We start from the raw sequence: 17912 nt of genomic DNA on the forward strand, positions 1-17912 counted from the left end.
AGTTAAACATATCAAGAAAAGAGGGCAGCTTTACTTTAAGAAAATGTGGTTCAAAATTTTTGGCACATGGTCCAGAGGTCTAAATTTTCTTATGAAGAATAGACATTTGCATTTAAGTAATAAACTCAGCAGTGGCCACAGGACTGGAAAAGGTCAATTTTCATTCCAATCCCAAAGAAGGGCAATGCCAAAGAATGCTCAAAGTATCATACAATTGTACTTATTTCACATGCTAGCAAGGTTATGCTCCAAATCCCTTAAGCTAGGCCTCAGCAGTATGTGAACCTAGAACTTCTACATGAACAAGCTGGGTTTCGAAGAGGCAGAGGAACCAGAGATCAAAATGCCAACAATTGCTGGATCACAGAGGAAGCAGTGGAGTTCCAGAAAAATATCTACTTCTGCTTCACTGACTACACTAAAGCCTTTGATTTCCCCTGGAGAAGGAAATGGCAACCCACTCCACTATTCTTACCTAGAGAATCCCATGGACAGAAGAGCCTGGCAGGCTATAGTCCATTGGGTCATAAAGGTCGGACATGACTTAGCAACTAAACCACCACCAGCAGAAAGCCTTTGACTGTGTGGATCACAGCTATGGAAAATTCTTAAAGACATTCCCATCTCTTTAAGCATCAGACCACATTACCTGTCTCCTGAGAAACATGTATGCAGTACAAGAAGCAACAGTTAAAGCCAGACATGGAACAACACACTGGTTCAAAATTGGGAAACAAGGACAAAGCTGCATATTGTCACCCTGCTTATTTAACTTCTATGCAGATCACATCATGTGAAATGCTGGGCTGAATGAATCACAAGCTGGAATCAACACTGCCAGGAGAAAAATCAATAACCTAAGATATGCAGATGATACTCTTCTAAAGGCAGAAAGTGAGCCTCTTGATGAGGGTGCAAGTGGAGAGTAAAAAACCTGGCTTAAAACTCAACATTCAAAAAACTAAGATCATGGCATCTGGTCCCATCACTTGGCAAATAGAAGGAAGAAAAGTGGAAGCAGTGACAGACTTTCTTTCCTTGGGCTCCAAAATCACTGCAGATGGTGACTGCAGCCATAAAATTAAAAGATGCTTGTTCCTTGGAAGGAAAGCTATGACAAACCTAGACAGCATATTAAAAAGAGGAGACATCACTTTGCCAACAAAGATCTGTATAGTCAAAGCTGTGGTTTTTCCAGGGGTCATGTACAGTCGTGAAGAGTCAGACACGCCTGAGCAACTTCACTTTCACTTTTCTGCACTGGAGAAGGAAATGGCAACCCACTCCAGTATTCTTGCCTGGAGAATCCCAGGGACAGAGGAGCCTGGTGGTCTGCGGTCTATGGGGCTGCAAAGAGTTGGACACGACTGACATGATTTAGCAGCAGCAACAGCGTGTACAGATGTGAGAGTTGGTCCATAAAGAAGGCTGAGTGCTGAAGAACTGATGCCTTCAAACTGTGGTAGAGAAGACTCGTGAGAGTCCCTTGGACAGCAAGGAGATCAAACCCATCACTACTAAAGGAAACTAACCCCGAATATTCATTGGAAGGACTGTTGCTGAAGCTCCAGTATTCTGGCCATCTGATGCAAAATGCTGACTCACTGGAAAAGACCCTGATGCTGGGAAAGATTGAAGGCAAAAGGAGAAGGGAGCAACAGAGGATGAGATGGTTAGATAGCAACACCAACTCAATGAATAAGGTTTTGAGCAAACTCTTGGGGATAGTGGACAGAGGAAACTAGCATGCAGATCCATGAGGGCTCAGAGAGTGAGACATGACTTAGTGACTAAACAACAACAACAATTTCAAACGTTTTAAAACCAAAATTTTAACCTAGGTGAACAAAGAATTATAAAATACGTATAAAACTTCAGGGAAATAATAAAATATGTAGTGGACAAAAAACATCTATTTTACTGTTTCAACCCTAGAATGACTAATCTCAGCATCACTAGATCAACTAAGACTATGTACCTTATATACTCTGCTGTACAAGCTCATAAATGAAGTATTTTTAATATAATGTCTTTATTCTGATAAATACTGCTAATGAAAATTCAATGCATATAGAAATTTGTTACCATGTTATTCTCTAGTCCAAATTCCTTTGAAACTACAGGTCCTCTGGGAAGCAAATATAAAGTGAACTTTTCCTATTTTTTTAACTGTTGGATAACTCAGGCAAAAAGAAAGGCTGAACTAAAATTTTACTTTTTAAATATAAAAGTTCATATAACATAAACTAATATAAAGTCTAACAAAGACCTTTATATACCCTCAATCAAGTCAAATAAAATTAAAGAATTTTCCACAGCTTCTACTAGAAGTAGGTAGTGAATATTGACATACATAGTCATATTGTGTGTGTGTGTGTGTCTGGTCATTTCTAAACGTGAAAACACTATGAAACAACACCTGGCTCAACTGTTTTAATTTATATACAAAGCAAAGAACAATACGAATAGAGACATACAATGATTATTTAAATACGCTGTATGTATGTACAAAGGCAAAGAGATAATAAAACAGTCTCTGCAGTTGCACTTTGATTATATACAGTAAGAAAGGATCAAAAGAGTTTGAAACCTTGGGGACTTTTGATATACAAATCTTCTTGAAAATCCTGGTTATAAATGATTACAAAAATACAAACTATAGCCAATCAATATATTTTTCTGGCTGGTCCATTTCAGTAGATTCAGAAAATACATCAAATCCTGTGGATACTAGGCAGTTTCCAAGTGGAGTGGTAGTATGACTTCAAAAGGGTTCTGCTCTCAGTAACAGTGCTAAGTAAAGGGCACTTTAGATTCCAAATTGGAATAGGTTCTATCACGTTTTTTAAGTAGAGTCAAAAGCCTTTAAGAATAGATAAATAATAAAGCAAACCAAGTTACTTATATGGTAAATCTTTTTAATTACTTTTTTGTTGACATGACCCTAGCTCTTCTATGAATTACATGTATTTTTGTGTATGTATGTGAAAGTGTGTGTGTATCATACACATATAAATACTAGAACCTATGATATAACAGAAATAATAGGGCAAAAACAAGTGAAAAAAATTGGACCGTAGGTTATTCTCATTTTTAAGTAAACTAATAAATTTATGGCTAGTGAAGGCTTTTTTTCTATTTAAAGAGCAATCTTTTTCTGGGGAACAAAACAGTGAAAAGTAGTATAATAAAGACCAAGATGGGAAACCTTGGACTAAAGTTTGAATCTGGGTAACAAGCCCAAAGACAAGTGAAGAAAAAGGTCATGGTTTTAGGAGTTCAGCATTCAGTTTAAGATAAACTTTCTGACAAATGATGTCCTTGGATTCCTTGCCAATGGACCCAGGGATCTGAGAGATTCAAACCAGGGAGAGTTTACACTTACCTTTATATCAACAATTTTCAGTATCTGTGCTACTGCGCTGGAACTTTTTTTTTTTTTTAAAGAATAATATCCAGAATGACAAATTGCAGGTTTATTGTATAAAATTTCTAGGAGCTAAAAGTTTAAACCCCCAGATTCTTCATCCATACATGTTGTTGCTATAAGAAATTACAGAATTGAAATTTAATGCACCTCAATTATTTGCAAATGCCTCAATTATTCCTCTTTTGGAAATAAAAGAATCTTAGACAATGCTGTTATTATCACAAACCTAGAGATCAATCATATATTTGAAAAGAAATACCTCTTAAAATATTCTACCTCCTGTCATTGAGAACTGTTCATTGAACATCCTGAATTATTCTAAGCCTCTATGGAGATTGTAAAGATACTTTCAAGTGCTAGTATGAAATCAGTGGGAAACAAAACAAAAGCAACTTTAAAGCAACAAGAAATTATGTATCATATATACATCGTAGCAAATACTTTATATTTGTGAATCTTTACAGCTTACATTTCCATTCCATTATTACAAGTGATGAAAAACAAAAAATTGCAAGTAGCATTCAAATTATAAATACACAGTCTTCCCATTTCACTAACCAAATTCTTACTTTTCAGTGTTACTTCCCAATTTATGCAGGAAACTGCCTACAAAGCTGAAACTGATTAGAAAATTTTTAAGGTTTAAATCTCTTTCTCATTTTAGGAGAAACCAAATACCCAACCATCGAAATTAAAAATAAATTGAATTGGCACAGTCATTACAGTTATTGTTACTAGATCCACTTCATTTGCAGGTGTCCAAAATAGAAAATGAATAATTCTTTATCTTCAAATACATATGTTCTTAAAATGCTACTTAAAGCTTTGGTTGTTTTCCTGTAATAAAGAAGAAAATGTTAATTTACCAATTAGGTTGAATGAGTGTAGCTTTTAATAATTATTTTATTGAACAAATTCTGTGGCTTATTGTTTTCAGATCTAAATGTATGTTTCTATAGAAACTATTAAAGTAACTGGAATTTGTCAAAAAAAATAGTTTTTTCATAGAAGAACATATGCAATTCATTTTAAAACAGATTATACTCCAAACCAGTTCTGTTTCTGTAGTACCTAATTTTTTAACAATGTTATTAATGCAAAAAACAGAAGTAAACTCAATTTCAGGGTATATGATTTGTCCAAAATAATGTGAACCCTGTAGGTTCCAAGGCTGGGTTGCTTCAGGCCAAACAGCTAACAGGGAGGGACAGCAGCCCCAACCATCAGCAGAAAAGCAGATGAAAGCTTCAGCGAGCATGGCCCCTGATAACCACACAAGACCCAGTTCCACCTACCACCAGTCCCTCCCATCAGGAAGCCTGCACAGCTTCCTAGATAGCCTCATTCACCAGAGGGCAGAGAGCAGAAACAAAAAGAACTACAATCCTGCAGCCTCTAAAAGAAAAACCATAACCACAGAAAGTTAAACAAAAAAGGGAGAGGATCATAAACAGATGAAGGAACAAGACAGAACCTCTCCAAAAAAAACCTAAATGCAGTGGAGATAGGCAACCTTCCAGAAAAAGGATTCAGAATCACAACAGTGAAAATGACTTGGATCTGGGGAAAAGAACGGAGGCAAAGTTTGAGAAGATGCAAGAAATGTTAAACAAAAGCTCAGCTGGTAAAGAATCTGCCTGCAATGCATGGGACCTGGTTTGATCCCTGGGTCAGGAAGATCTCCTGGAGAAGGACATGGCAACCCACTCCAATATCCTTGCCTGGAGAATCCCATGGACAGAGGAGCCTGGCAGGCTACAGTCCATGGGGTTGTAAAGAGGCAAACATGACTGAGCAACTAAGCAAAAGCACTAAAGAACAAACAGAGATAAATACAATAACTGAAATATAAAATACACTAGAAGGAAACAATAGCAGAATAACTGAGGCAGAAGAATGGATAAGTGAGTTGAAAGATAGAATGGTGAAAACAACTGCTGAGGAGCAGAATAAAAAAGGATGAAATAAATGAGGACAGTCTCAGAGACCTCTGTGACAATATTTAACATGCCAACATTCAAATCATAGGGGTCCTAGAAGAAGAGAAAGGGAAAGGCCTGAGAAAATAACATGGGAAAGGAAACAGTCAATCAAGTCAAGGAAACACAGAGAGTCCCAGATAGAATAAACCCGAGGAAGAACACATTGAGACACACAGTAATCAAATTGACAAAAATCAAAGACAAACATAAAATATTAAAACAAGAAGGGAAAAGGACAAATCATATACAAGAGGAACTCCCATAAGGGTATTGGCCGAATTCTCAGCAGAAACTCTGCAAGCAGAAGGGAGTGGCATGATATATTTAAAGTGATAATAGGGAAGAAACTACAACCAAGAATAATCTACCCAGCAAAGCTCTCATTCAGAGTTGATGGAGAAATCAAAAGCTTTACAGACCAACAAAAGCTAAGACAAACAAAATGATAAACAAAAGCACCAGACCAGCTTTGCAACAAACGTTACAGGAATTCCTCTAAGCAGGAAAGAGTACCAACTTGAAAAAAAAAAAAAAAAAACTTGTGGATATATGTACTGTTATAGTAAAACTTCTTTAAAAATTAGGAATAAAACCACCACATGACCCAGCAATTCCACTACTAGACATAAACCCTGAAGAAACCAAAATTGCAAAAAGACACATGTACGCCAGTGTTCACTGCAGCACTATTCATAATAGCTAGAACATGAAAGCAACCAAGATACCCATCAACAGATGAATGGATAAAGAAGCTGTGGTACAAGTAAGCCAGAAAGAGAAATATAAATATCATATACTAATGCATATATATGGAATCTAGAAAGATGACACTGATGAATTTATTTCCAGGGCAGCAATGGAGAAAGACATAGAGAACAGACCTAAGGGCATGGGGGCAGGGGAGGAGGGAGAGGGTGGGATGCATGGAGACACTGATAGGGAAACTTACATGACCATATGTAAAATAGATAGCCAACGGGAATTTGCTGTATGACTCAGGGAACTCAAACAGGGGCACTGTGACAATCTAGAAGGGTGGGATGGGGAGGGAGATGGGAGGGAGGTTCAGGAGGGAGGGGACATGTGTATACCTATGGCTGATTCCTGTTGATGTTTCACAGAAAACAAAATTCTGTACAGCAATTATCCTCCAATTAATTAAAAACAAAACAAACCAAAAAAACTTCCCTATGCTCAGCTGCTCAGTTGTTTGAATCTCTGCAACCCCATGGACTGTAGCCTGCCAGGCTCCTCTGTCCATGGGATTCTCCAGGTAAGAATACTGGACTGGGTTGTCATTTCCTATTCCAAGACCTTCTGGAAACCCAAAGACACAAAAGAAAAAGCTACCCAAACACAACACTAAAGATGCTGGTCACCAAACCATAGGAGAACAAAAGAGGGGGGAAGAAAAAAGGCCTACAAAAACAAACCCAAAATAATTAAGAAAATGGCAACAGAAATACACATATTGATGATTACCCATAAATATAAATAGATTAAATGTGCCAGTCAAGAGACAAAGCCTGGTAGGGTGGATACAAAAACAAGACAAGTATATATGCTGTCTGTAAGAGACCAACCTCAGATCTAGAAACACAAACATAGGGAAAGTGAGGGGGTAGAAGGTATACCACACAAATGGAAATCAAAAGAAAATGGAATTATCAATACTCATATCAGACAAAATTGACTTTAAAACAAAGACTGTTATACTAGACAAAAAAAGATAGTTCCTAATGATAAAGGGATCAGTCTAAGAAGATGTAACAATTGTTAAATATATGCACCTAACACAGGGGCATCTCAATATATAATGTAAATACTAACATCCATAAAGGAAAAAAATTGACAGTAACACAATAGTACTGGAGGAATTTAACACCCCACTTTCATCAATGGAGAGATCGTCCAGACAGAAGATCAATAAAAAACACAACGTTAGTGACACATTACACCAGATACATTTAACTGATATTTATAAAACTTCCCATCCTAAAGCAGCAGAATACACAGAAGCAGAAGCCAAAGTGCACACAGAACATTCTCCAGGGCTGACCACATGCTGAACCATGTGAAGTAAGCATTGATAAACATAAGAAAATAAAATCATATCAAGTATTTATCCAATCACAGTTCAGTTCAGTCACTCAGCCATGTCCGACTCTTTGCCACCCCATGAATAGCAGCATGCCAGGCCTCCCTGTCCATCACCAACTCCCAGAGTCTACCCAAACCCATGTCCATCGAGTCAGTGATGCCATCCAACCATCTGGTTAGTGCAGATGGTGACTGCAGCCATGAAATTAAAAGATGCTTACTCCTTGGAAGAAAACTTATGACCAACCTAGATAGCATATTCAAAAGCAGAGACATTACTTTGCCAACAAAGGTCCGTCTAGTCAGGGCTATGATTTTTCCAGTGGTCATGTATGGATGTGAGAGTTGGACTGTGAAGAAAGCTGAGCGCCAAAGAATTGATGCTTTTGAAGTGTGGTGTTGGAGAAGGCTCTTGAGAGTCCCTTGGACTGCAAGGAGATCCAACCAGTCCATTCTGAAGGAGATCAGCCCTGGGGTTTCTTTGGAAGGAATGATGCTAAAGCTGAAACTCCAGTACTTTGGCCACCTCATACGAAGAATTGACTCATTGGAAAAGACTCTGATGCTGGGAGGGATTGGGGGCAGGAGGAGAAGGGGACGACAGAGGATGAGATGGCTGGATAGCATCACTGACTGGATGGACGTGAGTTTGAGTGAACTCCAGGAGATGGTGATGGACAGGGAGGCCTGGCGTGCTGCGATTCATGGGGTCGCAAAGAGTTGGACACGACTGAGCAACTGAACTGAACTGAGGTTTGGTCATAACTTTCTTTCCAAGGAGTAAGCATCTTTTAATTTCATGGCTGCAATCACCATCCGCAGTGATTGTGAAGCCCCAAAAAATAAAGTCAGCCACTGTTTCCCCATCTATTTGTCATGAAGTGATGGGACCAGACGCCATGATCTTCGTTTTCTGAATGTTGAGCTTTAAGCCAACTTTTTCACTCTCCTCTTTCACTTTCATCAAGAGGCTCTTTAGTTCTTCTTCTCTTTCTGCCATAAGGGTGGTGCCATCTGCATATCTGAGGTTATTGATATTTCTCCCGGCAGTCTTGATTCCAGCTTGTGCTTCCTCCAGCCCAGCGTTTCTCATGATGTACTCTGCATATAAGTTAAATAAGCAGGGTGACAATATACAGCCTTGACATACTCCTTTTCCTATTTGGAACCAGTCTGTTGTTCCATGTCCAGTTCTAATTGTTGCTTCCTGACCTGCATACAGGTTTCTCAAGAGGGCAGGTCAGGTGGTCTGGTACTCCCATCTCTTTCAGAATTTTCCAAGGTTTATTGTGATCCACACAGTCAAAGGCTTTGGCATAGTCAATAAAGCAGAAATAGATGTTTTTCTGGAACTCTCTTGATTTTTTGATGATCCAGCAATTTGATCTCTGCTTCCTCTGTCTTTTCTAAATCCAGCGTGAACATCTGGAAGTTCATGGTTTATGTACTGCTGAAGCCTGGCTTGGAGAATTTTGAGCATTACTTTACTAGTGTGTGAGATGAGTGCAATTGTGTGGTAGTTTGAGCATTCTTTGGCATTGCCTTTTTTTGGTATTGGATGAAAACTGACCTTTTCCAGTCCTGTGGCCACTGCTGAGTTTTCCAAATTTGCTGGCATGGTGAGTGCAGCACTTTCACAGCGTCATCTTTCAGAATTTGAAATAGCTCAACTGGAATTCCATCACCTCCACTAGCTTTGTTCGTAGTGATGCTTCCTAAGGCCCATTTGACTGCCAATCACAGATCACAACACAATGAGATTAGAAGTAAACCACAAGAAAAAGAATATAAAAAATACAAACAGGAGGAAGCTAAACCATATGTTACTAAACAAACAATGGATCACTGAATAAATCAAAAAAGAAATAAAAAAATGCCTAAAGAAAAATGAAAATGAAAGCACAATGATCCAAAACCTATGGGATGCTGCAAAAGCAGTTCTAATACAGAAGTTTATAGAAATACAATTTTACCTCAAGAAACAAGAAAAATAAACAACCTAACCTTACAACTAAAATACTTAGAGAAAGAACAAACAAAACCTAAAGTTAATAGAAGGAAAAAATCATAATGATCAGAGCAGAAATAAATGAAATGGAGACAAAGAAAATAATAAGAAAGAACAATGAAACTAAATGGTGTTTCTCTGAAAAGATAAACAAATTTGATAAACCTTTATCCAGAGTCATCAAGAAAAAAAAGAGAAAACTCAATACAGTTGGAAATGAAAATGAGAAGTGACAACTGTCACCACAGAAATACTGAGGATCATAAGAGATTACTACAACCAACTAAATGCCAATAAAATGGACAATCTGGAAGAAATGGACAAATTCTTAGAAAGGTTAGAGCTTCTCAAGACTGAACCAGGTAAAAAACAGAAAATATAAACAGACCAATCAAAGAACTGAAATTGAAACTGTCATTAAAAAAAAAAAAACTTCTAACAAACAAAATTCAAGGACTGGATGGCTTCACAGTGAATACTATCAAACATTTAGAGAAGAGCTAACACCTATCCTTCTGAAACTTCCAAAAATTGCAAAGAAAACTCACAAACTCATTCTATGAGGCCACCATCACCATAATACCAAAACCAGACAGACACCATAAGAAAAGAAAATCACTGATGAACACAGATGCAAAAATCCTCAACAAAATCCTAGCAAACAGAATCTGACAACACATTAAAAGGATCATACATCATGACCAAGTGGGATTTATCCCAGGAATGCAAGGATTCTTCGGTATACACAAATCAATCAATTTGATACACCACATAAGAATAAAAACCATACAATCATCTTAATAGATGCAGAAAAATATTTTGACAAAATTCAATACCCATTTATGACAAAAACTCTCCAGAAAGTGGGCACAGATTGAATATACCTCAATATAATAAACACCATATATGTCAAACCTGCAACTAACACCGTACTCAATGGTGCAAAGTTGAAAGCATCTCCTCTAAAACCACAAGTAAGACAAGGATGTCCACTCTCACCAATTTTATTCAACACAGTTTTGGAAATCTGAGTTACAGCAATCAGACATGAAAAATAAAGGGAATTCAAATTGGAAAAGAAGAAGTTAAACTTTTCACTGTTTGCAGATGACATGATACTATACATAGAATATCTTAAAGATTCTACCAAAAAACTATTAGAGCTCATCAATGAATGTGATAAACCTGCAGGTTACAAAATTAATACACAGAAATCCACTGCATTTCTATATACTAACAATGAAAGATGAGAACAAGAAATTCAAGAAACAATCCCATTTATCACTGCATAAAATACTTAGGAATAAACTTACCTAAAGACACAAAGGCTTGTATTCTGAAAACTATAAGATGCCCGTGAAAGAAACTGAAGACACAAACAGAAGGAAAAAATATACCATTCCATACCAATGGAATGGAAATATGAATATCGTCAAAATGACTATACTACCCAAGGCAATCTACAAATTCAATGCAATCCCTATTAAATCACCAATGGCATTTTTCACAGAATTAGAACAAAAAATCTTAAATTTTGTATAGAGACACAAAAGACCCCAAATGGCCAAAGCAATCTTGAGAAAGAAAAACAGAGCTAGAGGAATCAGGCTGTTGACTTCAGACTATATTACAAAACTGTAGTAATCACACCAGTATGGTACTGGCACAAAAATAGAAAAATAGATCAATATAACAGCCCAGAAATAAACCCATGCACCTATGATCAATTAATCTATGACAAAGGGGATGACTATACATTGGTAAAAAGACAGTCTCTTCAACAAATGATGTTGGAAAAATTGGACAGCTGCATGTCAAAAAATAAAATTAGGTCATTCTTTAACACATACACAAAAAAATCTCAAAATGGATTAAAGGCCTAAATGTGCGACCAGACAGAATAAAACTCCCAAAGGAAAATATAGGCAGAATACTCACTGACATAAATCTTAGCAATCTTTTTCATTCCATCTCCCACAATAATGGAAATAAAAACAAATATAAACAAATGAGACCTAATTAAACTGAAAAGATTGTGCACAGCAAAGAAAACCATAAACAAAGTGAAAAGACAACCCCAGACTGGGATAAAATATTTGCAAATAATGTGCCCAACAAGGGTCTCTAAAATGTACAAATAGACATTGCTTAGTTATTAGAGAAATGCAAATCAAAAATACAATGAGATTATTTTACACCAGTCAAAATGGCTATTATCAAAAATCCACACTAAAATGTTGGTGAGAATATAAATTGGTACAGCACTAATGGAGAACAGCATGGAGGTTCCTTAAAAGACTAAAAGTAGCATCTGGTCTCATCACTTCATGGCAAATAGATGGGGAAACAAAGGAAACAGTGACAGACTTTATTTTCTTCAGCTCCAGAATCACTGCAGATGGTGACTGCAGCCATTAAATTAAAAGACGCTTGTTCCTTGGAAGAAAAAGCTATGACAAACCTAGATAGCATATTAAAAAGCAGAGACATTACTTTGCCAACAAAGGTCCACATAGTCAAAGCTATAGTTTTTCCAGTAGTCATGTATGGATTGGAGAAGGCAATGGCACCCCACTCTAGTACTCTGGCCTGGAAAATCCCATGGATGGAGGAGCCTGGTAGGCTGCGGTCTATGGGGTTGCTACAAGTCGGACACGACTGAGCGACTTCACTTTTACCTTTCACTTTCATGCATTGGAAAAGGAAATGGCAACCTGCCAGGAGCCGGCATATTGCATATTGAGTGAGGATCTGTAATAGCTCAACTGGAATTCTATCACTGCCGGGAGCCAGTGTGAGGAATTCCGCCCATGACAAAGGTCATGAGGAAGGAGGCTCGGCATACGCAAAGGCGGGATCGAGCCTCAGGAGTCCCCCTGGAAATTCTCGAGCATCTACCCCCCAAACCAGAGTCTGCCTACTTTCTGCTTTGTGCTTTCACCTACACCTCTGACTTTACGGAGGGCTGTCCCCCACTACCTCTCTCTGAAAAAAGAGTTAGCTTACAGCTCCAGTTAATAATTCCTGGGTGTGAACGTGTTTAACCTACAAACTCCTTTGGAAATCCTCTAGCCTGCCTGAATAGGTTTTTCTGGCCACATGTGATTGTTCAGAGCCTCCCAACTGTGAGAGGCAGGAGATGTTCTAAACTGCCTAAACACAGATTCCTTTGAGTAGTTAAAAGATTGATTAGAAATTGTATTGGTGAAGGGTTTTTCACTTGTTGGGCCAATGTTTGCTGCTAAGTCTCCATACTCCTTACCTACTGTGTCCTTGGCAGTGTATTGATTGATATAATGGGTGTATAGAAATGTAAGTAGTAGCCTCAATGTTTGTAATGTTGGACCCTTGAGTTAATTCTTTTCTTGATTGAGCCCACCTCACCTTTGCCCTGTAGGAATGCAGCTTTGTCCAATGCTTTTTTGGAGGCTGGTGCCTGACTTTGGAATAATCACCTTTAGAGAAAGATAAGTTTCTTAAAATGTTAACAGGCCTCCTGGCCAGAAGATGATGTAATTCACCTGAACTTTTGCATATGATAAGTTTGAAAAGCCTGGCTTCGATTAGGACCAGGAACTGCTGTCCTTGCATGACTCCACCCCTTCCCCCATTATCCTCTATGCACAACTTTAGGTATAAAAACTACTTTGGAAAATAAAGTGCGGGCCTTGTTCACCAAAACTTGGTCTCCCCATGTCGCTCTCTCTTTCAAATTCTGGCCGAGTCTCCATCTGGAGCGCGGAACCCACCATGCTTGCTAATTATGCCTGGGCTTCTAAGATCCGACCAGGGAGGCCTCAGTGTCTCCTCTCCTTCGGGAGAACGGAAGGACGCCTGCGGCCTACGTAAGTGGTGCAAACTTCTTGTCTTGAAGTTTCATTGGTCCCCCGCGTAAACCAAGCTACTCAGCCTCTTTTCTCCACTGAATTTTCCTACTGAGCTATCCTCATTCTATTACTCTTTATATCTTTGATGAATAAATAATTAAATAGGTCGCCGACGCCGTCCCCGCTTCGAATACCCTGGATCAGCCAGGGCTGGACCCCGGCAGCAACCCACTCCAGTATTCTTGCCTGGAGAATCCCAGGGACAGGGGAGCCTGGTGGGCTGCTGTCTATGGGGTTGCACAGAGTCGGACACGACTGAAGAGACTTAGCAGCAGCAGCAGCATGTATGGACGTGAGAGTCAGACCATAAAGAAGGCTGAGTGCTGAAGAAATGATGCTTTTGAACTGTGGTGTTGGAGAAGACTCTTGAGAGTCCCTTGGACTGCAAGGAGATTAAGCCAGTCAATGCTAAAGGAAGTCAACCCTGAATATTCATTGGAAGGACTGATGCTGAAGTTGAAGCTCCAATACATGGGTCACCTGATGCGAAGAGCCGATTCATTAGAAAAGACGCTGATGCTGGGAAGGATTGAAGAAAGGAGGAGAAGGGGATGAGAGAGGATAAGACAGTTGGATGGCATCACCGACTCGATGCACATGAGTTTGAGCAAGCTCTTGAAGACGGTGAAGGACAGGGAAGCCTGGCATGCTGCCATCCATGGGGTTGCAGAGTCAGACATGACTCAGTAACTGAACAACAGCAACAACAGAGCTACCATATGACCCTACAGTCTCACTCCTAGGCATATATCCAGAGAGACACATGGTCTGAAAGGATACATGTACCTCAATGTTCACTGCAGCACTGTTTAGAACAGCCAAGACATGGAAACAACCTAACTGTCTGTTGATAGAGGAATGGATAAAGATGATATGGTACATATATACAATGGACTACTTCTCAGCGATTACAAATAATGAAATAATGTCAGGTGCAGTGACATGGATGGACCTAGAGATTGTCATATTGAGTGAAGTAACTCTAACAGAGAAGAAGAAATATCATATGACATCCCTTATATGAATCCAAAAAGAAATGATACAAATGAACTTTACAAAACAGAAACAGACTCACAAAGAAAAATTTATGGTTGCCAGTGGGGTAAGGATGGGGTGAGGGATGGTTAGGGAAGTTGGGATCGACATGTACACACTGCTGTATTTACGATGGATAACCAACAAGGTCCTACTGTACAGCACAGAGAACTCTTCTCAGTGTTATGTGGAGGCCTGGATGGGAGGGGAGTTTGTGGGAGAATGGATACACGTATATGTAACGGCTGAGTCCTTTTACTATCCACTTAAAACTACCGCAGCATTGTTAATTGACTATAGGCAATAAAATGTTTTAAAAAAATAAAGGCAAAGAAACAATAAAGTCATGTTGCAGAACATGTTGTCCTATTGTATAAAACAAGTAACCAAACAGGACAGACAGCCCATAAACAGACCACACATAAATATAAAAATAGATGGCAGGTCTATCCTTTTGCTAGATATTGCTAGGATAACTTGATATCCATGCAGTGAAAAATAAAACTTCACCTGTATCTCATAATATATAGTAAAATCTCCTGTGTCTCTCACAACCTATGGTAAAATCAATTATAAAAGTCAGTTGAAAAACAAAACAATAACACTTTTAGAAGATAACATAGGATCTCCTTCCATGACCTTTCAACAGAAAAGTATTTCCTAAAATGTAATTCCATCCTATTTCTTGACAAGAGTGGTAATTAGTTACATAATTGGTCATATATTTAGATTTATGTACTTTTCTGAATTATATTTAACAATTGGAAAGATTAAAAATGTTTAAAAGGCAAATATTTTAGAATTAAAATAATATGGAAATCTCTAGTATATATTTAGAATTAAAATGATACAAAATTAGAAAATTACTTACTGGTTTTTGAAGTACAATGGGATGATCAGGCAGAAAGTCTGGTTTTTTTCTGCAGATGGAAACACTTGAGAGCTTCAACAGGAAATCTCTGCTGTATTTGATTCTCTCTGTAGATATGGAACATCAAACGTAATGTTGAGCACAGAGATGTTGTGCTCTCTGTTCTGAGAGCACAGAGTCTCTCAGAACACCTTTGACTCCTTTCTTACTGGATGTCTATTATCAGTCCATTATTTTGTAAAATAGTAAGTAGTTTTTACATAAAGGAGAAGGGAGGGGGAAAAAACTCTGACAAACATCTACTGCCTCCGATTTTACTTTTACATGGAAACAAAGCCAATTAACCATGGAAAATTTTCAGAAAATTGGAAATGCATGGCCTCTTTAATCTGGTTATTCACAAGTAGTAGAGAAATCTTATAAAATATAGCAGGTATAATACCTATTGGGCAATTCACATCCTGCCAAAGTGGAACTCTAATAAGCCTGTCTTCATATTTTTGTATTAACTTATGAAAAATTTATATAATCAACATGAATTCAAGAAACATCTATTGTAAACCTACTGTGAATCAAGGACTATTTGAGGTAACGGTGACAAAACTACAGGATAGGATCCCTAACTTTAAGGGGAAGAATGAGTCAAATATCTGCAGATTTCTCATCACAGACTATCACCATCTTGGTCTATATTAGATATTTACTGGGTCAGAAATAGTGGAGCTGTAATTTTTAAAATGCTAACAGAAAAGGACTGGCAACTGAGATTTCCATATTGTGAAATAATAGAAAAAATACATACTGCTCTGGTTCCTGGTACAGAGATTCTTTTCCTTGTAATTTCCTAAATGATAAGAAAACTTAAGAGCATCTTTCATTCTAATATTTGTTACTTGACTCTGGGTTCCTAACACAGAGCTCCTAAATTCCTTAAAATTTTCTGGGTGATTTGGTCTTCTGTTCTAATGAGATGATTCTTGGTGGGATCCTGGGTAGTGGTTGGTCAGCTGGAAGACGAAGCAATGATGAGAAGCATGGACCTTTCAGCCACACTCCTACATCCTCTGAAGGGGACAGGGGTTGGAGACTGAATTAAAGATAGATTGTGCCTATGTGATGAAGCTTCCAAAAAAATCCCCAAATTACAAGGTTTGGGGGCTTCCCTGGTGGCTCAGTATTAAAGAATCCACCCATCAATGCAGCAGATGTGGGTCTGATCCTAATCCAGGAAGATCCCATATCCCACAGAGCAACTAAGCCCGTGCACAGCTATTGAGTCTGTGCTTTAGAGACCGGGAGCCACAACTGCTAAAGCCCGTGCACCACAGAGCTCGTGCTCAGCAACAAGAGAGGCCCCGCAACTAGAAGCCCACGCACTGCAACTCGAGAGTAGCCCATGCTTGCCGCAAATAGAGAAAAGCCCATGCAGCAGTGAAGACCCAGCACAGTCAAAAATAAATAAATGAAAATTTAAAAACAAACCTGTTTAAGAAAAAAAGTGCAGGCTCTGCAAAGTTTCCAGGTGGGTGAACACATCCATATACCAGAAGAATATTATCAAATCTGTGGGGAAGAAACTCTTGCACTTTGGTCCCTTCAAGACTTTGCTTCATGTATCTATTTGGGTATTCAGTTGTTTTCATTTTTAAAAATTTTGTGGTTTTAAACTGGAGGATAATTATGTTATAATATTGTGATGGTTTCGGCCATATATCAACACAAATCAGCCGTAAGTATACATATGTCCCCTCCCTCTTAAACCTCCTTCCCAACTCCATCCCCATCCCACACCTGTAGGTTGTCACTGATCATGGGTGCTGGGTTCCCTGTATCATACAGCACGTTCCCACTGGCTATCTATTTTACATATGGTAATGTATATGTTTCAATGCTACTCTCTTACGTCATTGGACCCTCTCCTTCCCCCACTGTGCCAAAAAGTCTGTCCTTAAAAAAACTTGCCTTAAAACTCAATTTTCAAAAAACTAAGATCATGGCATCCAGTCCCATCACTTCATGGCAAATAGATGGGGAAACAATGAAAACGGTGACAGACTTTATTTTTGGGGGCTCCAAAAACACTGCTGATGGTGACTGCAGCCATGAAATTAAAAGATGCTTGCTACTTGGAAGAAAAGCTATGACCAACCTAGAGAGCATATTAAAAAGCAGAGACATTATTTTGCCAATAAAAAGTCCGTCTAGTCAAGGCTATGGTTTTTCCAGTAGTCATGTATGGATGTGATGAGTTGGACCATAAAGAAAGCTGAGCGCTGAAGAATTGATGCTCTTGAACTGTGGTATTGGTGAAGACTCTTGAGAGTCCCTTGAACTGCAAGGAGATCCAACCTGTCCATCCTAAAGGAAATCAGTCCTGAATATTCATTGGAAGGACTGATGCTGAAGCTGAAACTCCAATACTTTGGCCATCTGATGCAAAGAACTGATTCATTTGAAAAGACCCTGATGCTGGGAAATATTGAAGGTGGGAGAAGAAGGGGACGACAGAGGATGAGATGGTTGGATGGCATCACCAACTTGATGGACATGAGTTTGAGTAAACTCCGGGAGTTGATGGACAGGGAAGTCTGGAGTGCTG

The 17912-nt window shown here is 38.6% G+C and overlaps 1 protein-coding gene across 3 annotated transcripts in view; it reads right to left on the reverse strand.

The window, feature by feature from the left end:
* Positions 1 to 3461: 3461 nt before the first annotated feature.
* The window catches only part of C15H8orf88 (chromosome 15 C8orf88 homolog), a 36540-nt gene continuing 22089 nt past the window's right edge, over positions 3462 to 17912 (reverse strand). For 2 of the 3 annotated variants that reach the window (XM_025265009.3, XM_045162772.1), the window contains 2 exons: positions 15314 to 15420; positions 3462 to 4267 (listed from right to left, as the gene is read on the reverse strand). In XM_025265009.3, coding sequence (XP_025120794.1) covers positions 4244 to 4267; positions 15314 to 15420 — 131 coding nt within the window. In that variant the 3' untranslated portion in view covers positions 3462 to 4243. Of the gene's footprint in view, positions 4268 to 9182; positions 9243 to 15313; positions 15421 to 17912 lie in introns of those variants that run through there. The other variant, XM_025265011.3, reaches the window with a different exon arrangement.

The sequence above is a fragment of the Bubalus bubalis genome, chromosome 15 (genome assembly GCF_019923935.1).
Source record: "Bubalus bubalis isolate 160015118507 breed Murrah chromosome 15, NDDB_SH_1, whole genome shotgun sequence".
In the NCBI taxonomy this organism is placed as follows: Eukaryota; Metazoa; Chordata; class Mammalia; order Artiodactyla; family Bovidae; genus Bubalus; species Bubalus bubalis.